Source organism: Lissotriton helveticus, chromosome 6, assembly GCF_964261635.1.
Source record: "Lissotriton helveticus chromosome 6, aLisHel1.1, whole genome shotgun sequence".
In the NCBI taxonomy this organism is placed as follows: Eukaryota; Metazoa; Chordata; class Amphibia; order Caudata; family Salamandridae; genus Lissotriton; species Lissotriton helveticus.
This window is the reverse complement of record NC_136067.1, coordinates 1,132,421,247-1,132,448,983: the sequence shown is the minus strand read 5'-3', so window position 1 is coordinate 1,132,448,983 and position 27,737 is coordinate 1,132,421,247. Positions and strand designations below refer to the sequence as shown.

General features: G+C 45.2%; 1 protein-coding gene across 2 annotated transcripts in view; it reads right to left on the bottom strand.

The window, feature by feature from the left end:
- Nucleotides 1-27,737, bottom strand: part of LOC144763312 (uncharacterized) — a 340,332-nt gene that overhangs the window by 180,033 nt on the left and 132,562 nt on the right. For both annotated transcript variants that reach the window (XM_078648791.1, XM_078648792.1), the window contains exons 7-9: nucleotides 19,345-19,452; nucleotides 17,694-17,801; nucleotides 16,337-16,447 (exon numbers count right to left, since the gene is read on the bottom strand). In XM_078648791.1, the coding sequence (XP_078504917.1) occupies nucleotides 16,337-16,447; nucleotides 17,694-17,801; nucleotides 19,345-19,452 (327 nt within the window). The remainder of the gene's footprint in view (nucleotides 1-16,336; nucleotides 16,448-17,693; nucleotides 17,802-19,344; nucleotides 19,453-27,737) is intronic.

The following is a 27,737-nucleotide window of genomic DNA, read 5'->3' as shown; positions in this document are numbered from 1 at the left end:
AGAGACGCAAATTTCGGCCTGTGACCGCCTTCTTGCGCGAACAAAATGTGGCCTACTCTTGGGGCCATCCCTTTCGCCTTATTTTCCGATGGCAAAATAGGTTGGTTCAGGTCCGATCCCTGCAGGCTGCCAAGGACCTCCTGGGTTTGGATGCCGCTGCTCCGTCCCCGAGAGGGGAGAGCTCCCCATCGAGATGGAGACGACGCTCCCCGTCCTGGCAGAGAGTGGGCAACGCGAATGCACTGAGGAGACCGGACCCCACGATCAGCCTGCAGGAGAGAGGTGCAGCAGTTGCATCGGTGGCTACTGTGACTGAGGCACCATCACAGAACAGCTCCGGAGCGGCCTGAGTCCTGAGAGGCCGCACTGGTGACGTCGAAGGGACACCCCCCTTTCAGGTACCGTGGGTCCTTATGTATTTTTGGGAAGACACCCCGGACCGGACCACGGGGGGGACATTGACTGTTGCCCGGACCCCCACTCCGTGAGGGTACCTACAGACGTCCACACTCTGGGACTGTCAAACCCTCTGGTATTTTTTGTGAGACTTTCTCTCGAGTTTCTTCATTGCTTTTCTCTGTTCTGTTGGTATTTGGTGGGGCTTAAGGGGTTTGATGGGGAGGGGGTGTGTGGGTGGGCTACTGGGGAGGTTGGGGGAGTTGGGTACTGGGGGGGCAGTGGTGGTGACCGAGTTATGTTTGTGTGGGCTGATTCCGGCTGGTGGAGTGCGGTAACTTTGCCTTCTGGTCCATCGGGCCTGGGTCCATAGATAGATGCGTGGCTGGGGACGGAAAAGGAGAATCAGCGGAGTATTGGGTGGTGGGCGTCCTCCCGGACTGTGCTTCCTGTGGGTGTACTGGTTTTGGTGCGCCAGCGCGACTTGACTTTTGGCAGCCTCGAGTGGGGGGGCTGAGGAGCTCCTTGAACGTGTGCAGGTAGCGGGGGGAAGGGTCTTTACTGTGTAATGCCACTCAATATAGGAACATGGAATGTGAAAGGCTTGAATTCCCCGCAAAAACGCCAGAAAGTCTGGAAGTATGTGAATGATCACCAGCTGGATGTGGTGGGCCTCCAGGAGACCCATTTGGCGCGCAAGGATGAGCTCCGTCTTAAGCATAAACACTTCCCCCTTATTTACAGATCATCAGCCTCTACGAAGCACAGGGGGGTAGCCCTTCTCTTCCGTTCTGCCCTTCACTTTCAGCCCATGGGTGTGCGCAGCGATAAGGAAGGTCGGTGGCTGATGGTCAAGGGTCTGCTGCATGATAAACTGTGCACTTTTGTGGTGGTGTATGCTCCGAATGAAGGCCAAAATAACTTTCTCCAGGACCTGCTGCGGAAAGCGGATGACTTTGTTGAGGGAGTTCTGTTTTTGATGGGGGACTTTAACCTGGTGTGGTACAGGGAAATGGATAGCTCTCACAGTCAACGATCCGACACTGGTTTGTTCTCCACTGAGACGCAGCGGCTGATAGGTGACTTGGGTCTGGTGGATGGATGGCGCTCTCCATCCCCACTCTCGGGATTACACCTTCTTCTCACATGTCCATCACTCCTATTCCCGTCTGGATCAAATTTTTTTAAGTCAGGTCCTTAGGGGAGATGTCCGCGAAGCTCGTATGTTCCCGCTCTCTGTCTCTGATCATAGCCTACTCGTGCTCTGCCTACACTGGTCGGCGGGGAGTAACGGGCAGCGCAAGTGGTACTTCCCGGCCTCGCTCGTCCGGGATGAGCCCTCCTGTAAGGAACTGCGTAAGGTCATCCGGGAATTTTTCGCTCTTAACCCCGTGTCCGATACCTCGGTGTTCACCACCTGGGACGCCTTTAAGGCGTCGGTGAGGGGCACCTGCTTGGCCCTCAATGCTAAGCTTAACAGACTGCGGCGCAAGGAGCGGGAGGACCTGGAGGGGGAACTCACTGCTCTTGAACAAGCGCATAAACTGAACCCTTCCAGACTGACCCTGCGCCCATTGACAGCGGTTAGGGGGAAGCTTAGGGCCTACTATAACAACAGAGCAGAGTTTACCCTGCTGAAACTGCGGCACCTTTCCTACTCCCAGGGGAACAAGGTGGGGAGACACCTGGCTCGCCAGCTCCGGGATAAGCGAGGAAGGGACTACATAGGGGGTATCCAAGATGCGGCGGGGACTCTACAACTTCGGGACGAGGTCAAAGCTGATCTCTTCGGAAGCTTCTACGCGGCACTCTATACGGGGGAGGCCTCTGACCCTGAGGCCCAGCGGAACTACCTGGGTGGTCTTCCTCTGCCCCGGGTCTCCGAGGAGTGGAATGGGTTACTTACGGCCCCGTTCACCAGAGCGGATGTTCTGGATGCTATTAAAGCCCTGAAGCCCCATAAGGCACCTGGGCCAGATGGCTATACTGCTCTTTTCTACCAGACCTTCGCAACGGAGGTGAGCGATTTTCTAGCCTCCCTTTTTAATGCCATGGCTGAGTCCGGGGAAACGTTGGGCTCAATGGCCGAGGCCTTGATCTCGGTCATCCCCAAATCGGGGAAGGACCCGTCCAAATGCTCCTCATACCGACCGATAGCCCTCCTCAATATTGACGCCAAGTTGTACTCCTCGATCATTGCGGGTAGGCTCCAAGACCTGATGCCGGCGCTCATTCCACCGGATCAATCTGGATTCATTAAGGGACGCCAGACCCATGACAATACCAGGAGAATCATCCATTTGATAGAGAAGGCTGACAGATTTAGAATCCCGGCGGTCCTGGTGGGCCTTGACGCAGAAAAGGCCTTCGATCGGGTGGACTGGGGCTTCCTATTTCACACCTTGTCCGCCTTCGGCTTCTCGGCCCAGTTCCTATCCATGATTAGAGCGAACTACAGCAGCCCCCGATCTAGAGTAGCGGTAAACGGCCACCTGTCAGCATTTTTATTCGCACTCTCGAGGCACCAGGCAGGGCTGCCCCCTCTCTCCCCTGCTCTTCGCCCTGAGTATCGAGCCATTGGCTCTGGCGGTGCGGGAGCACGAGGAGATACGGGGTCTCCCCTTTACGGGAGAGCAGCACAAGATTACCCTATTTGCTGATGACGTTATCCTATCTATTAAGGACCCAGTTCATTCTCTCCCGCATGTTCAGCAGGTTCTGCTGCACTTCGAGGAGGTGGCCGGCTTCAAGGTAAATTACGATAAATCTTATGTTCTCAACCTTACGCTTTCTTCGGCAGAGGTGGACCGATTGCGGCCGCTCACGCAGCTGCCGTGGGCCTCCACCTCCATCCTGTACTTGGGGATCCGGCTGACTCCATCGATAGGGAAATTGTACTCTGCAAATTTTCCCCCCTTGCTGGCACAGATCCGAGCAGACCTGGAGCGCTGGAAGCCGAAGTATATATCGTGGCTGGGTAGGATTCACGCGCTTAAAATGGTTATTCTTCCCAAATTCTTATATCTCTTCCAGGCGCTCCCTATACCACTGGAGATGGACTTCTTCCGGCGCCTCAAAACCCAGATGCTTCGGTTTATCTGGCAGGGGGGATGGGCACGGTTTTCCTTTGCTACTCTCCGTCGGCCGCGGAAGGAGGGGGGGGGGTGGGCCTCCCCGACATGCATCTATACTACAAAGCCGCGCAGTTACGAGTCTTGGTGGAGTGGTCCCAACAACTCTCGGAGAAACACTTGCTGCACATGGACAGAAGTGTAGCGGGGAGATCGTTCTGGGATTTGGTTTGGAAGCCCAAAGGTGATAGGCCCAAGAATGCCTACATTAGTACTCCCACCGGCACTACCATGAAGGTCTGGGACACAGTATCTGGTGATGAACGCTGGACTACGTTCCCATTTCCATTTACGCCAATACACTTTAACCCGGCCTTTCCGCCGGCACAACGGGAGGGCCCCTTCGATGTCTGGAGGGAGGGGGATGTCGCGCTCTCACACACCTGTTTCATGGCTCTACTCCGCTTACCTTTGAAAACTGTATGCGAGATTACGGAGTCCCTTTGTTCGAACGCTTCCATCACGTTCAGCTGCTCCATTGGCCCACGTCGTCTGCGGTCAGCGACGCGGCCACGAGGCCCCCCTCCCCGTTTGAGGCCTTCCTCTTGTGGACCTCCTCCATGAAGGGCATTGTCTCCTTCCTCTATGACCTTCTGCTTACCTCCGCCGTATCACCTCGTCCCCGATATATGGGCATGTGGGAGGAACTTCTCGGACGAGACATTTCAGATGGGGAGTGGTCACGCCTGTGGCGGGACATCACCGCGGACAATCACTCGGTGGAACTCAGAGAGGCCCATCTTAAGACCCTCATGGACTGGTACTTGTACCCTGCCAAGTTGCATCGCATTTTCCCATCCTCCTCTGACAGATGCTGGAGGGGCTGTGGTTTGCTTGGGGACTTCCGCCACATCTGGTGGGACTGCCTGACCATCCGCCCGTACTGGGACGAGATCCTATCCCATATCAAAGAAATGTTTGGATACCCTGTGGCTAACTCGATGGCCCATGTATTGCTGGGTCTTCGAGACCCGGAGCTCGAACACCAGACTCGAGCGGACAAAAAGATACTGTGGCTGTGTCTCGGAGCTGCTAAACTCACGCTAGCTGCAGCCTGGAAGAAACCGGAGGCCCCAGCGATCTCCCTGTGGCATGCGAGGTTGTGGAAACTGCTGAGCATGGAACGAGTGGCGGACATCTTCCTAGGCAACTTCAAAAACGTTATGTTTCGCTGGGGCCCCTTGGTCCGCTTTCTATCCAGGGGACTACCATCTGCGGTTTGCCCATCCACAGTGCAGGCTCTCCACTTGTTTCAAGTCTGAATGTTGGGTTCGGAATGATTGACTGAGTGAATGTTGTCACCACCACTGGGAAAGGGTGGGGGAGGGGGTATGATCTTTGTTAATTCGTATTCTTGCGACACTCTAAACGATAATTGAGGCATGGGAAGGACCTATGCAACAGGCGAGGTGTCTCAGCGTCGCTATCTCTACCTCACTGAGCTTCCACCCCACCGAGACTCTTGATCTGCGGCTCACTTATACCATTGCCTGGCCTATCCTACCGCTTCATGGGACTGCCTTCCACGCTGGATTGTGGTTGCTCTCTAGCCTTAACTATCTTTGTTTTCTGCCTCTATGATTGCCCCCTGTGTGGGAAGTTGTGCGGGATTGTCGCTTTTCTTCTTCTGTCCACTTTAATAAAACAAAATAGAGCTTTAAAAAAAAACAAGCAATATAGAAAGGATCCTCTAAGGATCACTCACCCAGTACTGGTCACCTCTATTTCTGTCTTGGTGGGGTAGTTTGGATCAAGATGACGCTACTTCCAATTGAGAATTTTTTCCTTCTGATGTTACTCATAATGCTCCCAAAGAAATACGTTAACTTTGGACAAAATTTTATCTCAGTTCCTATGGAATGGGAAAGCATCTCAGATTTCATTAAACAGACTAAAAACTCCCCAAATCAGCCAGCCGTGTTAATTTTCCGGACTTATTTATCTAATATAAAGCTTTTGGTACTAAGCAAGTTCAACATTCCTTAATCGGCCCTAGTAATACAAACTCTAAACTGGGGTTCTTATTGGAACCCTGCATGATATTCCCTCTCTCTTATACACATATTGTTTTATGCCCCCCCTGTTTTGGGTATCATCAGTAATGTATTCTTTTTCCTTATTAAACCATTTATTATTTCCAATAAATCTACATGTCATCAATTTCTCCAAAACCCTATCAAGTATAATGAACAGCTCATATTAAAAAGAAAGCCTCTCATGTGGAGAAGTAGGATTGATTAATGTCTTTTTACTGTCTCACAACTTATTTTAAATAATTCAGTTTTTTCTTTTGAATTTCTTTCTCATTCATATAATCTGCCATCTACATTCCTTAGACAGTACAAGTTATTGAAAAATATTTTTCTAACTGCTCTTAAGCTCTTCTTCCTTTGTTTGGGTCGAACTGAGGATATGGAGTCTCCTCCTTAGTCACCAAAGTGAGCAGCTACAGCTTCACTTATCAACAAAAAACTCATTACACCCATTCATGATAGACCCAAGTCCAAGTGGGAAACCTTGGGGAAGCTGATTTGCAATACAGTTGGCCTCTCGTTATTTGGGACAAGCTCTGGACAAAACCTCACTCCACTGGTCGTTAAGCAAGCTTAACACAAACATTATACTACTTCTACAATATATTATGTTACACTACAGCTCGTATGTTTAAACTCAAGTTTCTCAAGCAAGATAACTGTTGGCACTGCAACTCCCAATCTGGCGCCTATGTTTTTTTATTGCCATAATGTATCTATTTTCTGGACTCAGGTATGGGACAGAATTGTAGCTATTACAGGAATTTTTGCACCCTTTTCTTTAGATAAAATATTTCTTGGTGGATTACATTTCATATGGTAAATTAGTAGATCTTTTTTATCAGCAATGGGGTTTACAGGTAATTACGTCCAACTGGAAATCTACAGACAACCTCAACATTCAACAATGGTAGAATTTAGTATGTCATGTTCATCGAATTGATAGATATCATTAACATTCTTTTCCATTGTCTGTTAAACAAGATATTCTATGGGCAACTCTCACTACTCATCTTTCTAATACTGCAAATCCTCATGCCTCTTGACCTCTACTAATGATTTTCAAGCCTCTCTTATTATAGTGAAACCACAGTTTTTGCTTGTCTAGGATATTGTTATAATAATCTATTTGATTTTCATAGCTATTGATATATGAAGGGTATTCTCGGATGTTCCTCCTTCTCTATCTGTCTGTCTTTTTTCTTTCTTCTTCTTCTTCTTCTTATGTGCTCATCGTAGAATGCCTTTCCAGCACTACATTCTTCTAAATTTAAGGGGCCATTATGCTTTCTAAACAATATAACCAAAAGACCAAAAGCAGCAAACAAGGTCAAGCACAACGGATCTTAAAGTCCTCAGAGGTTAGAGTGGTGCAATCTCTCCCAACACCCGCTGCTATAGGATGTATTATCTACCACAATGCAGAAACACAGAATGGAAGGTGCACTCAAATGAAGTCAGTAACAAAAGTGATTTATAAATATCTTCTTCTTTATTCAAAGGTTATTCGTGTAGCAAAGGCACAGCCAACGCGTTTTGTTCCCATTTGCCTTGAGGAACTTCGTCAGGGCTGTAAAAATTACAAACATATATATATATACATGAAAATACAAAAAGTATATTACATGTAAAAAAATGTGCTCACAATACTAAACTGAATTAGACTAACCCAACAAACAACACATCACAAAAAATATATAATACAACAGTCAGTATGGCCCATTTAAAAAGAAACGTCTAATTACATGTCTCACTGATGCTATAGTGATGATCCTAATGGTTTAGGAAGATGGATTTAAATAATTGTATTTACAAATGCTTGTAGCCTGGGAGGACTGTTCCAGGCTGTTCTATTTACAACATAAAAAGAGGACTGACCAATGTCCGTATCCAAGTGTTTAATTCAGTTTAGTATTGTGAGCACATTTTTTTACATGTAATATACTTTTTGTATTTTCATGTATATATATATATATGTTTGTAATTTTTACAGCCCTGACGAAGTTCCTCAAGGCAAATGGGAACGAAACGCGTTGGCTGTGCCTTTGCTACACGAATAACCTTTGAATAAAGAAGAAGATATTTATAAATCACTTTTGTTACTGACTTCATTTGAGTGCACCTTCCATTCGGTGTTTATGCTTTCTAAACACTTCAGAGGTAAATTTGTGAGCACTGTGGCAGAGATTAAGGGGCGTCTGTTGGCCTTGAGGGTGCAAGAGGGCTCTTTCCATTATACGGTAGCTTCTATTTATTCCTCTAATGAACACCAGGAAGAGTTTCTGATTGATGCCATTGCCAAAGTTCTCCATACACCTGATTCTGCCGTTGTAGTGGGCGAAGATTTAAATTTGGTGATGGACCTGAGATCGGACCGGTCTGCCTCTAGGACAGGGGGAGCGGGAGCTTTGTCCACGACAGGTAGGGAGTGGCTGGAGGATTGTGGGCTCAGGGATGCTTGGAGAGATTTACATCCTAATGACTGGGATTACACTCATTACTCTGCAGCTCACAAATCTTATGCTCAGTGGGACCATTTTCTTGTCACCTCCGCGGTTTGGGATCGTATTCGAGCCTCTACTGTTGAGGCGCGATCACTCTCGGACCACGCACACATCACATTAACCATACGGCTATGCTCCACGGCCTCTTCCTTGCCTCAATGGCGTTTGAAAGATTCCCTATTGTCATCTCCAACAGTGGTCGCTACGATTCAAACCATTCTGATGGACTATTTAGCACTTAATGATGATGGTTCCACTGCACTGTCCTTAGTTTGGGAAGCGCTCTAAATGGTAGTACGTGGGGCTTTACTTTGCTAAAGCTGCCTACGAAAACAAAATCCGAAAAGAAAAAAGAGAAGAGCTAGAATCGAAAGTGAGGGAACTAAAGGCAATTCACAAACGCTCCGGATCTGGCGGAGGCTTGAAACGGAGCGATTATATCTCCGGCGTTTAGATCTTGACATGGCTGAACACGAGGTGTTGAGACTGAAACATAAGTATTTTGTGGGGACGAATAGAGGGGGGGGCGTATGCTTGCGCATTGCTTATGTAGCAAACAACATGCGCAGGCATTGAAAACGGTTTGCAATGCCCAAGGGACGGAGGTCTCTGAGGACTTGGGTATTGCAGATGTCTTCCGGACATATTATTCAGAACTATACTCAGCGGAGATCTTGCTTCCTTCAGACCCACAGGCCTATGTGGAGGGGGCAATGATATCCCCCCTGCTGTCCACCGACACTGAAACCCTAGACGCCCCTATACGTACAGAGGAAGTGATAGCCACCATTTCCCGCTTGAAGCCCCTGAAAGCCCCCTGCCCGACGGATTTAGCGCAATTGTTTATAAGACCTTTTGCACCGAGCTAGCTCCCCTGCTCACCAGTTTGTTCAATTAGTTCACCAATACAGGCTCTCTTACTGCATCAATGCTGCAGGCCTCGATCACAGTTATACTCAAGCCCGGCAAGGGTCCCACGTATTGTAGCTCCTTCCGCCCGATCTACCAATTAAATGTTGACGCAAAGTTATTTTCTAGTATTCTGCCCAGCGTTTGATGCCTGGTCTGGTAGATCTAGACCAGGCGGGCTTTATCCCCGGTTAACAATGCGGAGACAACACTAAGCGGATCTGCCATTTGACTGACAAAGTCCATCAGTCGTGGGAACAGGCTTTGCTATTGGCTGTCGGTGCCGAAAAGGCTTTCGACAGGGTACATTGGCCGTACCTGTTCGCTACTCTGGAACGTTTTGAGATTGGCAACCGTTTCCGAAATTGGATTGCCAGTATTTATAGCTCCCCTAGCGCTTCAGTTAAGGTGAACAGTGTTCGATTGGGTGGGTTTGCAATTAGGAGAGGCACAAGACGAGGCTGCCCACTCTCACCTCTGCTTTTTGCCTTTTATATGGCTCCCTTTGCACAGAAGCTCCAGGACAACCCCAATGCACAGGGTATTCCATTTGGTACTGATTGGCACTTGATCAGCCTTTACCCCGATGACGTCCTTTTCTCTATCATACATCCCCCGACTTCCCTTTCAGCTACAGTTGTGGGCTTGCATGCCTTTGGCCGGGCTTCTGGTTTTAAAATTAATCTGCAAAAGTCACACATTTTGAATCTAACCTCTACACAGCTTACGGTTGATGCTCTTAGGGCCCGGTTTGATTTCGACCGCGTGTCGGAGTAAGTGACTTAGCTGGAACGGTCCTTAATAAAAATTTAGCAAAACCGTCAGAAGTTAACTATTCTAATTTGCTTATGCCTATACAGAATGACCTGGCACAGTGGCGTAGGCTGCCGTTGTCGTGGTTAGGTAGGCTTGCAGCAGTCAAAATTAATGTTCTTCTAGGGGGGCTGTACGTATTTCAGACTCTCCCTCTTCTCCCGCTCTCGGAGGTGCTGCCCACCATTCAAAAAGAAATCAAGCGCTTCATCTGGGGTTCAGTTGCCCTAAGGTTGTAGAAGACTTTGTTGCAGCGCCCTAAAAAGGAAGGCGGCCTCGCTCTGCTGAATTGTAACAGATATTTTTTGGCCTCTATGATGCAATACCTGGTGGAATGGAACCGTCCGATGACGGAGAAACATTGGGGTTTTATGGACCAGACAGTTGCAGGTCGGCATATTTGGAGGAAGGTATGGCTGCTCAGGACCACTCGTGCCTGGGGGCTATACTCATCTCTTATCATGAGGCCAACATTGCAGGCTTGGGACAAAGTATCCCGATCAGCGAAACTAACCACTTTACTGTTGCCTATAGCTCCAATATTCTCCAACCTTGATTTCCCACCTGGTATGGCCAAGGGGGTGGGCTCGAGCTAGGTGCAAGGGGGCTGTAAGCATTTAGGCTGTTTTTTTTATCACGAAGGCCATATCCTATTTGCGCAACTTGCAGAAGACTATGACCTTTCCCAGTCTGACCACTTTCTTCATACACAAATGATGCATTGGGTTCTGGATGCGTCCAACCGCCCATTGGTTGGCAGATCAATGCTTCCATTTTAAAAATGGTTATACCTTAAAAATGACGACCACAAACTTATATCTGAACTGTACTCGCTTCTCTCTCAGGGCCTGGGCAAGAGTAGATCCACTGGTCGGAGGCGGTGGGAAGCAGAAATCGGGCAGACACTTTCAGACAAAGAATGGGAAGACATCTATTATAGGGCTCACCACACCGCTCACTCTATGGGACCTATTGAAACAGCATATAAGATTATTACCTATTGGTTCTACACCCCTTCTCTGATGACGAAGTGGAATTCTGGGTGTGACAGCATTTGTTGGAGGGGTTGCGGGGGACCAGGACTCTTCTCCACCTCATGTGGAACTGTCCGAAGCTTCTAGGTATTGGGAGGGAATCCTGGATGACGTGGACAGGGCTTTCGACACAGCTATCCTGAGGTTCCCTGCCTATACAATATTAGGACTACCCAATGCACTGACCTTCCCTTTGCGCTCCATCAGAGGTAGACAGATGGCCCTCGCACTTAATGCCGTGTTCCGAACACTCTTGGTTTGCTGGAAGACGGGTAGAATCCTGGAGCATACACAGTAGCTTCATCAATTGTGGTCTCTCCAGGGGATGGAACGACTGTCCATGGGCACCTTTGGGGAGAAATCCGAGTATGCTAAGATCTCTTCCCCCTTTATAACCATTCTCTCCTCAGAGTTTTGGGAACTAACTTGTCCTAATTATTTGCGTTTTTAAAATTAATATCGGACAAGCAAGAAGGGCAGGGAAACGATGTTTCGGATTAAGTCATATGGAAGGAGGGATACCTTACGGGCCCCCGGCTGGGGGTTGTCTAAGTTTTCGATTCTGTTCCTGGATCATCTGGAGAGGTCAGGGGTGGGAGGTGGGGGGGGGGGAAATAGGAGAATCCCTCTATTGAGGACCCTTACATGTTTCTTCAGTTGTATTTTTGTTTGTAGTTTATGAAAACCCAGACTCTTTGATTCATCCCCTGAGTCTATCGCTTTAGATCTCCTTAAGCGGTACGCTTGAATAATGAAGTCTAATTTGATTTGGTTTCCTTCTAACTGTTTTATCTTTTTTGATGCGGCCAGCCCTGGATGGGTTGTAGGCGACTTGCTGTGTATTTAACCTGCCACAGTGATTTATTTTATTTATTTATTTTAAAGGTTTTATATAGCGCTGGCTGGACCCAGGAGTATCAGAGCGCTTTACAAGTTATAGATCATACTCAGTTGAAATAAAGCATTGGTAAATTTGAAATAATAAGATAAACAATTAGCACATGTGGCGTATAATTTAAATGGTGCAGAACATGGAAGATCTAGGTCTAACAACAGATCGAAGATAATAGAGTAGGAGAAATAATATGGGATAAAGCAGCGTAAGGCAGAGTGGGGGTTGAGGGCCAGTGTCTAAGTAATTAAGAGCCCCAGTATTTGTTGAGAAGGAGCAGCTTTAGCTCTTTTTTGAAGCGGGGGAAGGAGGGGTTACAGCGTAGCTCTTTAGGGAGAGCATTCCAGACAGAGGGCGCATTTCCAGAGAAAGAGCCAGATTCTGTAGATTTCTTTTTTACTAGAGGGGGGACAAGGATAAGAGCGTTAGTGCTCCTCTGTGATCTGGTGTAGCCCGCTTTGTGGAGTTTTTCGGTGAGGTAAGATGGGGTATTTTGATGGCGGGCTTTGCGGGTGATGCAAGCAGTTTTATAGGTGGTTCTGCCTTCAATCGGGCGCCATTTGAGGTCTTTGAGAATGGGGGAGATGCAGTCAAATCGTTTGCAGCCAGTGATAAGCCTGGCAGCAAGGTTGAGAACTGATTGATAGGGGCAAGGTGGACTTTAGGAGTTCCTGCGAGAGTGGCATTACCGTAGTCAATTCTTGATAGGGCCAATGATTGCACAACCGAAGTCATCGGTTGAGATGCTGGATTATGAAGAGAGCACCTTTGGCCGAGTTTTTTATGTGGGGGTGAGACTGAGGTTCTGATCAATGCTGATGCCGAGGGATTTGACAGAGTTAGAGATGGAGAGAGAACAGTTGAGGGCTTTGATGTCAGAGATCCAGTGATGAATGGGGAGCGGGCTGTTTTTGGGAGAGAATAGAATGATTTCTGTTTTTTTAGGGTTAAGTTTGAGGTGGTTTTGATGGAACCATAGTTGGATCTTAGTCAAGGCATTGTTGAGATGTAGGACGTCCGCATGGGATTTGATCCTTTAGTAAAGTTGGGTGTCATCGGCATAGAGGTGGTAACCAATTTTCGCTTGTTTGAGGATGAGGGTGAGGGGTTCCATGAAGAGGTTGAATAGGGTGGGAGAGAGAATGGAGCCCTGTGGGACGCCCATGGTGACAGGTAGAGGTTTGGAAAGGCAATTGCTGATTTTAGTTTGTTGTGTTCTATGTTGGAAAAAGGAAGTGAACCACTTAAGAACAGCTCCGTCAAAGCCAAAATGGTCTTTGAGTATGTTGAGTAGGGCAGCATGGTTAACAGTATCAAAGACAGCGGAGAGATCAAAAAGAATGAGAAAGGAGGCTTCACCTTTGTCATGGGAGCGATGGATGTCGTCAGTGATGTTGAGCATGGCTGTTTCAGTGCTACAGCCCTTTCGAAAACCTGATTGGGAGGCATCTAAGAGGTTGAATGAGTTGATGTGATTGTCCAGCTGGCGCAGGGCGCATTTTTCCAGGGCCTTAGATAAGAAAGGAAGGTTAGAGATAGGGCGTAGGTTATTTAAGTCATTTGCAGGAACCATACCGGTGGCAAGGGAGGAGATGCTGATGGAGGTCCAATAAGGGGCGATGATGTGTTTTAGATCTTGAACTAGATGGGTCGGGATAGGATCTCTGGCATGTGAGGATGGTTTCAACTTGGAGATGATGCTAAGGATATCACTTTCTGAGACAGGACTAAAGTTATTCCAGGAAGCATTGTTCTTTCGCTGGAGGACAGTGTGGTGGGGTACCGAGGGGTGACAGCAATGGCGAGTTGACCAGAGTCCGAGGGGGGGAATGGAATGGCAGGAGATACGGAGAGAAAGTTAGGGAGGGGAGGTAGGTTATGTGGGGGGTGGTACAGCGAAGGATAAGTCAATCTTGGTGATTTTATCTAAGAAGAAGCTAACGATTTTCTTCACATCTTTCAACCGTAGCCGGAAGATTAGGGGGGTCTGAAGTAGTTTGGTTTTTAACAATGTTAAATAGTTCTCTCGGTCGATTTTTTGCCCGGTCAAGTTGTGAACGGAAGAAGAATGCTTTTTCATTAAAGATATGTTTTTTATAGTTGTCCCTAGCGGCTCTGAGGAGGGCAAGATTTGAGGAGGAAGGCTGTTGCCTCCAAGTGCGTTAGGTCTGTTTGAGGGCTCGCCTCTCATTGTTAAGGCCAGCATTGAACCAGGATTTGGGTGTTTTTTTTTTTTGTAGTTTTAGTTTGGCTGGGGCGATTTGGTCAATGACCTCAGCGATGGATCCGTTGTAATGTTCAGTAAGGTCCTTAGTTCTGTGGGGGAGAGGAGTGAGTCGTAGGAGGGCTTTTATTTTAGTCTCCAGCTCGCCTAGGGGGATAAGGTGAAGAGTTCTAGTTAGTTTAATTTGTTTAGTTGAGTTAGAGGAGGGGGGCAGGGAGCTGTTGATCGTGAAGAGGATGAGGTGGTGATCGGACCAATCAATGGGGATAATGTTGGAGAGAACAGCCAGGTTCTTGCTGGTGATGACAGCATCAAGGGTGGCACCTTTGTTATGTGTTGGAGATTTGCAAAGTTGTTTCAAGTTGCTGATATCAAGTAGGTCATTAATAAGGTTGATCGAGGGGTCGTCAGTTTTATTCCAGTGAACGTTGATGTCCCCAGGGAAGAGGTTACTAGAGTTGGTGACCGCTGATTGGATAAGAAGATTGGACAATTCTTCGACAAAATAGAGAGGGTCACCAGGAGGATGGTAAATTTTATGTAGACGAATCGGGGGGAGCCCTGAACAGTGAGTTCAGCACTCAGATATTCAAAAGTAGTCAGGTCAGGGAGCGGGACAGGTGTGAGTAGAAGTTCATCTTTATAAATTATGGCGAGGCCCCCACCAATTTTAATAAGCCTGTCTTTTCTGAGGATGGAGTAACCTGGGGATGCGAGCAGGTCCAGGATTGATGCGGAGTGGTCATTGAGCCATGTTTCCGTCAGAAAGGCGATGTCAATGCTTTCACTGAGGATGGTCTCAGCGATTTCAGTAGCATGGCAGGATGCTGAATGGCAGTTGACCAGCATGCAGTTGAGAGGTAGGGGGTCAGTCATTTTAGTGGGGGAACACGAGTGGATAGTGGAGAGTTGCTGCGGAGGTCTGGGCGATGTATGGGAGGACGGGGTCCTACTAGTTCCTAGGATCACAGGGATAGATGAATGAGGTGGGAGAGAATTTGTGGTCGGCGTGGAGGCGAGGTGGTTTAAATTGAGGTCAGGCAGAACAGGGGGGGAGATGGTTCGAAAAGTGTGGTGGTATGCTAAGGCATTTACTGCAGGGCGACTCGGGTGAGGAGTTTTCGATAGGGGGAGTAGCCCCTTGGATGTGGAGTGCGAGGTTCGTAGGTATGATGTCCTGGGGATAGGTGTGACTGGAAGGATTCTTTGTGGCGAGGGAGTTTAAATCATTTTTGAGGGAGGCGAGTTCTAACACGAGGGTTGAGAGGTGGAGTTCTATATTTAGGAGAGACTGAGTAAGAAGAGTGATGGGGAGGGAGGAAAGGAGATTATGTGGGGGGAGGGAATGGTCCCAGTTGGTCAGAAGTGGTGGATTGGGGTGTGTGATCGGTGAGAAACCAGGTGGAGGGAAGAGAGGGGTATTAAGGTTGCAAGGAGGCAGTGGTGTAGGAGGGTGTGTGATGGTACTACCAGGAGTCAGTTGAGAGAAATGAGAGGAGAGTGGGGCGTGCTGGGGGCTGTTAGCTAGATAATGGGTGGGATGGGTGACGGGAGAAAGCATTGGAGTTATTAATGGAAATATGATTGAGTGATGCCTGATCCTTTACCTTATTGATTTTCATTTGCTGATCCTTAAAGCTGCCGGCCCATTGGGTTGTAGGCAAGGAAGTGGTGTGTTGTTTTACTATATATTCAGCCAATAAAAACTGATTTAATCCTAAATTCAATCATATTTCTATTCCTACTGGGGGGTTTTTAATTGATTTTTCATAAGATAATTTTTCTTCTGAGGATTGGCATGATTAGCGCATATTTTCTTGTATTCTCAAATAAACATATTAAACTTAAAAAAGCATATATATTTAAAACAAATCTTGTGAAGCAGGTTGTGAAGTGCTACACAGCAGGTATTATGAACACAAAGCAATACCATGATACATCTTTTATTTAAGAACATAAAAAAATACCAAATAGGTGCTGAATCTAGAAAGGCCACTTGTCCAAAATGTAGCTCCAAATTTCTTTTTTTTTCATTTTACTTGAACACAAATGCATTCACTCACTGTAAATGTTTAGCAAGACAACAATACGGGTCATTTATTACTGGGCTGAGATGAATTCACAGGCTATCTAATTAATGTAAAAACTAAGGGCCAGAAGTACAAATTGTGCCTTTGTACATGCAAAATAGCATTTTTGCGGTCGGAAAAGGACCGATTTCTACCTATGCCCCGAAGTATCTTCTTTTTGCACATGAGCCGAAACACAATGCATTTTATCCAGACCTACCATAGTGAAAATTGAGACATGCTTATAAACATTCCTTAACTACAAGGTGGTAGACGGCACAATCCTTCTAATTAGAACATCCCAACCTACTTTGGATCATTAGTAACTTACCAGGGCTGGGGTTAATGCATCTTTTGCCTCGGTCTATACTATGATGATCAGACAAATTCATAGCTGGCTCTTTATTTCTCATACAACAGTCAGTAGTAGGGAATGGCATTCCTATGTGGACAAGATAATAATTGCAAATATTTAAAACTCTGAGACATTCAGATTAAAACCTATTTTACTGTTCACAAGATAGCACATAAAATGAATAGTGTTTTAATGTCAGTGTCATAGATATTTTGTTGTTGATGAAAACATAGGGCTCAACTATTTCGGAAGGTAACTTGAATTCAAAATGTGTTCAATCGTTTCACATTCGCTTTTATGGAAGAACTCTCAGTTATGACTTTAAGTTGATTTAAGGCGGGAAGGAAGAAAAATAGCACACAGCGCGGGGCATGTTCCTCTTTCATCATTCATACAATGACCTCCTCTCCCACCTTATCTGAGATGGTGTTGGCCTGCAACTGAGGGTCTGGTCCGTGGCACTTACCTATACTTCAAGCCTTGGCAAAGAGCTAGCATCCTAAACGTGTGAAGAGAGGTGAAGATGGTGCAAGACAAAGCTTTGGTCTCCAGTGATGATGAGTAGAAGACCTGGAAGGAAAAGGTGACCTGGAGTGGCTTTATGAGAACAGTGGCAGACTGGGCTAAGTCTGTCACTTCATTCCAGAACTTAAGATGACAGAAAAAAGGACACAGAAGGAGGAGTCAATCGAGAGAAATCTTTTTTTCTTTGAAACGGAGACCGTTTTCCTTAAAGGAAAATGGGAAGAGTTTAAAAAGAAAAAAATTAAACGTTTTAGTTTAATTTTTTAAGAATAGACAGTGGTCCGTGGTACCATTGCCTGCATTTAAAAATGTATTCCAATGGGAGCCCCTTCCTAATTGCAAATAGTTACCACTACTAAGTGTTACTGAAATTTTTGCAGTCGGAAACGGGACAATTTATACATATATTCCCTAGTATCTTCTTTTCGCAAATGAGCCAAAACACAATGCATTTTCTCCAGACGTACCATAGTGAAAATTGAGCCATGCTTTATAAACGTTCCTTAACTACATGCTGGAGGGACATCACAATCCTAATGAAAACATTGCAACGTACTTCGGATCATTAGTATACAAACAACTAGGAGGTTTTTAGGTGTTCCAGAATTACAAGGCGCACAGCCAGAGTATCCGTAAAGTTAGGGTAGAAACAAAGGTTATTCAATGGTTGGTACAGGCAATAGGGCGAACGGACGTACCATAGTGAAAATTGAGCCATGCTTTATAAACGTTCCTTAACTACATGCTGGAGGGACATCACAATCCTAATGAAAACATTGCAACGTACTTCGGATCATTAGTAACTTACCAGGGCTGGGGTTAATGCTACTTTTGCCTCTGTCTATACCATGATCAGACAAATTCACAGTTGGCTCTTTATTCCTCATACAAAAGTCAGCAGGAGGGAAGGGCAGTCCTAGGGGGCAGGAAAATAATTAAAAACATATTCAAACTCTGAAATTTACTGTTCACATGATGGCACATAAAATTCTTAGTGTTTTAATGTTAGTGTCATAGATATTTTGTTGTTGTTGAAAACAGAGGGCTAAACTATTTCACAAGGTAACTAGAATTCAAAATATGTTGAATCATTTCAGATTTGCGTCTATGCAAGATGTCTCAGTTGTGACTTTCACTTGGTATGAGGCAGGAAGGGGGAAATATAGCAGACAAAGCGGGGCATGTTCCTGTTTCACTGTTCCTAAAATGGCCTCCTCTTTGACTGTTCTATTAGATGGCGTTGGCCTGCAACTGGAAATTTGACTTGTGGCACGTACCTATACTTCAAGCCTTGGTAAAGAGATAGCATTCTAAACGTGTGAGGAGAGGCGAGGATGGTGTAAGATCAGGCTTGCCTGTGGTCTCCAGTGCTGATGAGTAGAAGTTCTGGATAGAAATGGTGACCAAGAGAGGCTTTGAGAAAACAGTGGTGGACTAGGGTAAGTCTGTACCTTCATCCCAAATTTAAGAGGACAGAAAAAAGGACAAAGAAAGAGGGGTCAATCTAGAGAAATTCACTTGATCCTAAATAGCGGTTTTGGAGCTGGAAAATAACAAAGCAAAGGGTTTTAAGAGTCATGTGCATTCAACACAAACAGGACCTGCTATTCCTCGTCTCTTTTGTGCCCGGAAACATAGACCACAAACAGAGAATAAATGGAGTAGGACAGAAGGACCACAGTGGACTACAGTGCACTAGCCTGAGGATAATCTTTCTTAACAATGGCCCTTACAGATTATTAAAAGGCATCACTGATCACAGAGGCTAAAGTCACATTCAAAGAGGACATGCTGCTACCAAAGTCATCTAGAATTACAGCTGTGGTACTATCAGCAAAGAGAAATCCATAGAAATAAGAGTAAGGGACATGGAAGAGACAAACTGAACTTTCTCCGGTTTTCGACAATGGTTTTTAAAAACGTGTTGTGGACCCTATCAAGGATAGATAAGGCAGCTCTACAAAATGAATTTTAGAACCCTTCCTAATTGCAAATAGTTACCACTACTAAGTGTTACTGAAATTTTTGCAGTCGGAAACGGGACAATTTATACATATATTCCCTAGTATCTTCTTTTCGCAAATGAGCCAAAACACAATGCATTTTCTCCAGACGTACCATAGTGAAAATTGAGCCATGCTTTATAAACGTTCCTTAACTACATGCTGGAGGGACATCACAATCCTAATGAAAACATTGCAACGTACTTCGGATCATTAGTATACAAACAACTAGGAGGTTTTTAGGTGTTCCAGAATTACAAGGCGCACAGCCAGAGTATCCGTAAAGTTAGGGTAGAAACAAAGGTTATTCAATGGTTGGTACAGGCAATAGGGCGAACGGACGTACCATAGTGAAAATTGAGCCATGCTTTATAAACGTTCCTTAACTACATGCTGGAGGGACATCACAATCCTAATGAAAACATTGCAACGTACTTCGGATCATTAGTAACTTACCAGGGCTGGGGTTAATGCTACTTTTGCCTCTGTCTATACCATGATCAGACAAATTCACAGTTGGCTCTTTATTCCTCATACAAAAGTCAGCAGGAGGGAAGGGCAGTCCTAGGGGGCAGGAAAATAATTAAAAACATATTCAAACTCTGAAATTTACTGTTCACATGATGGCACATAAAATTCTTAGTGTTTTAATGTTAGTGTCATAGATATTTTGTTGTTGTTGAAAACAGAGGGCTAAACTATTTCACAAGGTAACTAGAATTCAAAATATGTTGAATCATTTCAGATTTGCGTCTATGCAAGATGTCTCAGTTGTGACTTTCACTTGGTATGAGGCAGGAAGGGGGAAATATAGCAGACAAAGCGGGGCATGTTCCTGTTTCACTGTTCCTAAAATGGCCTCCTCTTTGACTGTTCTATTAGATGGCGTTGGCCTGCAACTGGAAATTTGACTTGTGGCACGTACCTATACTTCAAGCCTTGGTAAAGAGATAGCATTCTAAACGTGTGAGGAGAGGCGAGGATGGTGTAAGATCAGGCTTGCCTGTGGTCTCCAGTGCTGATGAGTAGAAGTTCTGGATAGAAATGGTGACCAAGAGAGGCTTTGAGAAAACAGTGGTGGACTAGGGTAAGTCTGTACCTTCATCCCAAATTTAAGAGGACAGAAAAAAGGACAAAGAAAGAGGGGTCAATCTAGAGAAATTCACTTGATCCTAAATAGCGGTTTTGGAGCTGGAAAATAACAAAGCAAAGGGTTTTAAGAGTCATGTGCATTCAACACAAACAGGACCTGCTATTCCTCGTCTCTTTTGTGCCCGGAAACATAGACCACAAACAGAGAATAAATGGAGTAGGACAGAAGGACCACAGTGGACTACAGTGCACTAGCCTGAGGATAATCTTTCTTAACAATGGCCCTTACAGATTATTAAAAGGCATCACTGATCACAGAGGCTAAAGTCACATTCAAAGAGGACATGCTGCTACCAAAGTCATCTAGAATTACAGCTGTGGTACTATCAGCAAAGAGAAATCCATAGAAATAAGAGTAAGGGACATGGAAGAGACAAACTGAACTTTCTCCGGTTTTCGACAATGGTTTTTAAAAACGTGTTGTGGACCCTATCAAGGATAGATAAGGCAGCTCTACAAAATGAATTTTAGAATCTTTGGCTTCCTGTCTAGGTAAGTGGGAGAGGATCTATTAGATGCTGTTGATGTTTCTCAGATTTCATCTGGAGTCAGGCATTGCTTTATTTTTGTGCTTCAGACAGACTGCATTTAAAATTACGCAGATTTTGGTGCAAGTGAAAAACACATGGCACATGAAACATGAAATGAGGCCTAATCAGTCTGAAATTCTTCTGCTGAATTAACATGTGTTTTTGCAGTGTAGAGAAAACATGTGATTTAAGTGGCCTCTTTAGCTCTGAAAATAATCATGGAATGTGTTCTCTCTTCCCAGCTCCTTTTCCTTGTAATCTCCACTCCCTGTTCCGGTCTTAAGAGACTTTGGCTTTGTTGCATATTTAGACAATGCATATTCATTTCATAACACATCTTCTTATAATGTGTATTAATTAACCATGCACCAACACTACACGGGGGCAAACGCATTTTGCATGAAAAGCTATCTAAAACATTAGAGCATATTGCTATGAGTATGTATAAACTGTGTGCGCTTTGAACATTTACAGTAGTGCATATTTGTGTTATTTTGTACATTGCACTTTTTTGCATGTTGTGCACAAATAATAGAAAAGCTGCTTTCAACTAATAGGGTTTGCTAGGTAATCACTAATACAGGGTACTAGTATGGGGAGGTAAAACATAATGGGTTTTATTTAATAAATTAATACTCTTTGTGTTTGTTTTTGTTTATGTTTATGTGCCCACCATAAAATGGCTGCCTAAGAATCCAGCATGGCTGAGAATTGGGCTGAAATGAGAGACGCATGCGCAGATTATCCCAGCTGCCTCAAGTAAAGAGACAATAAGTCAAGGCCACAATGAACTGTACATTCTTGTTATCGTGCCAATGTGGAAAGTATCATTCCTGCATGCGATGTGAAAGGAAGGAGGAAATGGACTGATACATTTTTCTGCCTTAATGTTGCATATTGTATAATTATTGATGGTGAAACATAAGATTGTATTAAGTATTAACACTTCCTTTGTTAAAACTGGTATGAGTTGGATTTGCCAATGAGAGAAGGATGGTGAGACCCTCATGTCATCAATGCTAACCAATCACAGTATGAGTTCTACTGAAAACTGCAACATTATTAGTATAGTCAGTCAAGAATCAGAGTATAAATAATGACCTCTTAGGGGGTGTGTTTGCTTTTTGCTTTTTAGAGCCTTAAACCTTAGAGCCTTAGTCTGAGAGGGAGGAGAGGAGAAGAGAAGAAGCAGATGAGATCAGATATCATATGGGTTAGGTGCGCGAACGTCGCAGGGGCAGTCTGGGAGGAGAATGCTTCCGATGAGAGATAGAGGGAGGTGGGGGCATAGGCTAGCCTTGCACGTCATATTTTTGGCAAGGCAGATCACATTCCTCTGCGGTCTTGTGAAGGGAGGGCTATCTCTCTCCTTGTGAAGCATAGACAGTCAGATGAAACAGACCAGGGCAGAGAATGCAGCTGATGGGAACAGGTTTAGATTTAGATGATAAAACTCTAATTTATGCTTTGACTAACTAACTACGTTTGAAAAGATTTATTTGTCTTATGCATTTATTTCTCTTTATGGGAGATGTTTGCCAATTATTAATTATTAATTATTGATTAGCCTTGCATAAATCACTCTTGAATTATATTTTCCTGAACTCTTTAAAGAATTCTGACTGACATTTGATGCCTCATTCCCTTCCTTTGTGGAATGCTTTGTATGCAACCTATAATATGTTCTGTATTAAGTCTAATTTTCCTGGTTTCCAAATTCTGTAACCTGATTGATATTTGACTAATGAATAAAGGGTCAGAGCACCTTAACTTTTAACTAGAAAATAAAACCCTTTAAAATACTCACAACTCTCTTTATTTGCTTAAATAGTAATTGCATTTATGATTTTTCATGTTTATGTAAAGTCTCCTGAAGGTAATACACGGTGTCAAGGTTCCAACACCTTTTCAGCTGTAAAATAGAGGTAAATGAGGTTTTGCATTGAGAAATTACGGCTGGATCACTGTGCATGTCATCATAGAATATCCAGTAACTGGGCAGGAGTCGCCCTGGTGCCAGAAAACTCCAGGTAGTGCACGGCAGGGCCTGCAGCACGCTCTGTGGGTGGAGTGCGGGAGCGGGCCTAGAAGCATGAGGTTGGAAGGGGAAAGCCAATGACCGATTCGACTTCTTGTGCTTTTGCTTACCCGACTTCGATGAGGAGGTCTTCGAAGATGACCTTCAGCTGAAATGACTCCTGGAGTCACCTCGAAAGAGTCCACGGGAACAAGATCAGGAATGACGTGCAGCCTTCTTCTGCCGCGCTGCAAGGAACTTCATCACCCACCCTTGAATCGCCTTCAGGTTTATAAGTGTACACTCGGCCTAGGCCTTGGGCGTGTCCCGACACCAGAGACAAACCAAGTGACAATCTGACATCACCATCTGATGGTGACAATCCCCACAAGGCTTGAGGCAAGAGGGTTTCACAGGGGGAATATTTCTAGCACACTGGGAACAAGCTCAAAAATTAACTTTTGATAAAAAGTCAAAAACAGTTGGCCAAAAATCGGCTGAAGTAGCTCTCCGGATCCGGGCTTATGAAGGCACCACGACGTCACTTCCGTTGAGGGAGGCATTGACGCAGAGCCGATCAATGCCACCTACCGGTGCGCAGGGGTACTGCTCAAGATTCTCCTGATCTAATCTGAAGCCTGGGGAATATTCTAAGGTGCGAAATTTGAAGTTACAAGTCTCTATCAGATAATCCTTTATTTGCCAAAGACTTTGACAAAATGACCCCATAATAAGAGGTTAGGAACAACAGGCTATTATGTAGCTGAAAAGATTAAATGAATCGGACATGACTTAAAGGCTTTGTGCCTAAATCAGCCACCTGAGACCTGACGGCCTACCTAACACACGTGGCCTGGAGCTGAGAGGCGATATCTTCTCATTCCCAAGCCGAAGACAGTGAAGATGTGAAATGATGGACGGGTGCTGGGTGGCAGCTGCCCTCTTTGAAATGAACTTCCCTGGAGCAGCCCCTGGCCTAACGGCTAAGGCGCTCGACCTCGGACCTGGGGATCTGGGTTCGAGTCTCGGTAACGACGCCAAAAACCCCCTGTGATTCTGGGCAAATCACTTAATCTCCCCGTGCCTAAAAAAAAAAAAAAAATGTAACGTAACTTGTACTATGTAAAGCACTCTGATAACTGATTCGGTTCGGTTCTAGTTCGCGCTATGTAAAACTCTGCAAAAAAATAAAAATAAAAATATTAAAAAAAAATGATGGGAACAAAGAAGCACCAGGACCTGGAATCAGAGTTGAGACAATAGATTGGGTTGGCTCTCTGTAAACACATAAGTGGGGTTGAATGTGGCCCTAGTCACTTCTTACATTCATGAACTATACTGACTTGAGGCACAAAGAAACAGATTGTGGTAGTAAACTTCATCCATCACTTTTTTGTATACTTTAGTGTGTCATCCTAAGTGGGACGGGTATGCCCAGAACAGGGTCCAGTGCACACTGTGCCACAGGAACCAAGCTATATCTGGCTGATGAGCCCTAACTAGGGCAAAACAAGTCCTGGGTTGATTGTGTTCCAGTTCATGGAGGACATGGACATCCATTTTGGGCATGGTGTGCACAATAATGATGGATTGGGATGCGGCCCGAGTATTTACCAGTGGCTGAGATCAATTGAAGCATTCCATCCACCACTTTTTTGTATACTTTAGTGTATATGCTGTCTCCAGAACAAAAATACAAAAGTATTTGAAGCATTTGTGTCTAAAGTAAAAATTGCCATAAAATGGTCAAATGGCAAATTTATCTTATAATGGCTCCTCATCAGCACTAGGAAAACGGTGGCGCAGGCCCTCATCACCAGCCAGATGGACTACGGCAATGCACTTTATGCAGGTACCTCCACTGAACTCATGAAAAGACTCCAGACGATCCAGAACGCAGCAGCTAGACTGATACTCAACCTGCCTAACAGAACCTACATCACTAAGCACCTGAAAGACCTCCAATGACTCCCCATCCAGAAAAGATTCCATCAAACTTCTGACTACAAAGACCTCCATGACCAAGGATCCGCCAACATGAACCACTGGCTGAATCTCTGCCGACCTCCCAGAAAACTTTACTCCGCTCGCCTCACACTTGGACAGATAACATGCATCCGCTGTTGCTGCTCCAGAGAACGCTCCTTCTCCCACCTTGCTGCCCAGTCCTGGAACATCCTTCCCCTCCACCTCCCTACTTCACCCACACTGACGAATCACTTCAGGCAGGACTCAAGACCTGGCTTTTTGACCGACAACTGCAGCACAGTGCCTGGATACCCTCTCGGGTGATAAGCCGCACTACACAAGTACCAATTGATTGATCTTAGCATCCAAAACCCCCCTCTCTCTGGTTGTGGACTTTTACTTTGGTCTTAGGTATGCTACACTATTGGGAATCCTCAACTGATTTTAGTGAACTGATCCATTCTATGTTGTAAAAGTAGCGGAATTCCTGTACTAATTTTTGTCTATAATCTCCTTTACCAGAAATATCAGGAAATTATGGATGTCACGTTCCAAGTCCTGAACTGCTTGGCCAATGAAACACTGAGCTACTGAAGAAAATGAAAAACTGAAAGGTAGACCTTAGAAAAGGTGTAGCATAAACCACTATTCAATAGCTCTTTACTATTTCTATCTGATGCTATTTAGGTTCAATTTCTAGTAAAATTGGCTACTGTGCCAAGCTAACCATTTGGGGATACACTATTACGTGATATTGCTTCCAGCTAGCCAGATTTTACATGAGTCATTCTTCACACATTTCGTTTGTGAGATCTTGTTCTTTGGAGAAGAATTTAGGGACTTGTTGAAATATCTGTGGCCAGAAACCACAAAAGAAAACCTTTCTAGGAATGTCTTAGAAATGCCCAACCAGAAAAATGGTGCCATACTCTCCTAGTCTTTCAACTACATGTATTCCAAAAATACTGCATATTTCTTTCTGGGTCTTTTAAACTGTGGTCCCGCAGGAGAAGTCTGAGGTGGGTGGCAAGAGCTCCGTCACTGATTCGCACCCTGCACAGAAAAGGCAAGGAAAACAGGTGGGGAAAAAGAGGCGTCAAACCTCTAAATAAATGAACTCGATCCCGAAGAGGTCGATTGATGGCAATAGCGCTAGGCTCCTCAGTGCAAAACATACTAACACATTGGCACACCTCCCAAATCCCAACCCTCATAGGTTGGCTATACCGTCTGTGGCACGTCCTGGGGATGGAGAAATTGACCTTGACAATAGCAGGGAAGGGATCCATGTTTAATGAGCTCTGGCAACCATTTTTGTCCCTTCTTTCCTCCAATTTTAGGGAAATCCCCTGTTCCAGGTATCTCCGCCTGTTATGGCTCTCTGACCCACAACTGGCAGGGAAGTAATGCCCACGTTCAAATAGCGGGACTCGGGCAGCGCCTATGATCATTTATTTGGGGACAAGGAACGGGGTGGGGGGTAGAGGGAGGGGTTATAATAGGTTTCCTTTTCACTGTATGTTATGTTATGTTTTGACTTTATTCTGATATGTTCTCTATAGGCTCCGATCGCTTAGCTATGCCATATGTCAAACATGTACCCATAGCAATGATACAGCTTTTGTAATACCAAACATATTGAATGTTGATAAATTTCAATAAAAAGTTTTAAATCATAAATAAATGAACTCAGTAGTGAGGAAATTATTCAAGTAAAAAAAGTCAGACAATGTAATTTAAAAAGAATCTAATACATCAAATATTTATGAATTGCCATTGAGTGTTAGTACTGAGGTTAAGCCTATTGTCAAAACTCACACCTTTAATTCTACCTTTATCCTTTTAGAGCCAATGGAGACAGAAGAGATTGGAATACCATCAGACATTTTACTCTACAACAGATCTAACTTTCTGGCATACTGAAATGAAAGTTTGCTGGACGATTAGTATTTTTGCTTGATGAAGGGCCATTGAACTGTAGCCTATCAAAAAAGTAATAAAACTAATGACATTACAAAGCAGTAAAAGTTTAGGCCTAAAGAAATATAGCTACTAAGAAGAGACCTTTGTGCCACCAGATGTTGAACAAGCATTTACAATGCAATGGTTTCGCCTTTGGTAAAGTTAGAGCTATTGGCATTGTAAATGACAAAATTTGTATTTATGTGTTGGTTTTGAAAACAGATAAATAAATGGCATTGTCATTTACATTGCCATTAGCTTAATGTCTCGCAAATGTGAGACCTATTGTATTTGCACCCACACATACACACAGAGACACACACACAGAGCCAGCCGCACACACAGAGCCAGCCGCACACACACAGACACACAGAGCCAGCCACACACACACACACACAGAGCCAGCCGCGCACACACACAGAGCCAGCCGCACACACAAACACACACAGAGCCAGCCGCACACACACACACACACAGAGCCAGCCGCACACACACACACAGAGCCAGCTGCACACACACACACACACAGAGCCAGCCGCGCACACACACACACAAAGCCAGCCGCACACACACACACACACACACAGAGCCAGCCGCACACACACACACACACACACACACACAGAGCCAGCCGCACACACACACACACACACACAGCCAGCCGCACACACACACACACACACACACACACACACACACACACAGAGCCAGCCGCACACACACACACACACAGAGCCAGCCGCACACACACACACACACACACAGAGCCAGCCGCACACACACAGAGCCAGCCGCACACACACAGAGCCAGCCGCACACACACAGAGCCAGCCAAGGCTGCAAAGAAGATAAAAAGTAACTAGGTAATATAAAGGAGGTACAGGAATATGAGTAGTAGAGATTGAAAAGGTGTGTGGTCAATAAAGAGGTCTGGCAACAGGTTATGAGGTAAAAAGGCTGAGTGGGTGTTAAGGAATGGGTGGGATCTGCAGAGTGGGAATTAAAGTTGTCAGGGGTGGAAGAAAGGAGCCCAGGCTGGGGTTCAGGATGAAGGGAAGAATAGCAAGCGACACAGAAGGCAAGGAGCAGCATTAGCACTCCATGTGACCTCACACTGGACAACCGGACAGAAACCGCAAGATTTCCAACCCACAGATTTACATATTCTGCGCACTAATGCACCCATCACTGGAGAAACTAAATTGCATGCATCCTAGCAT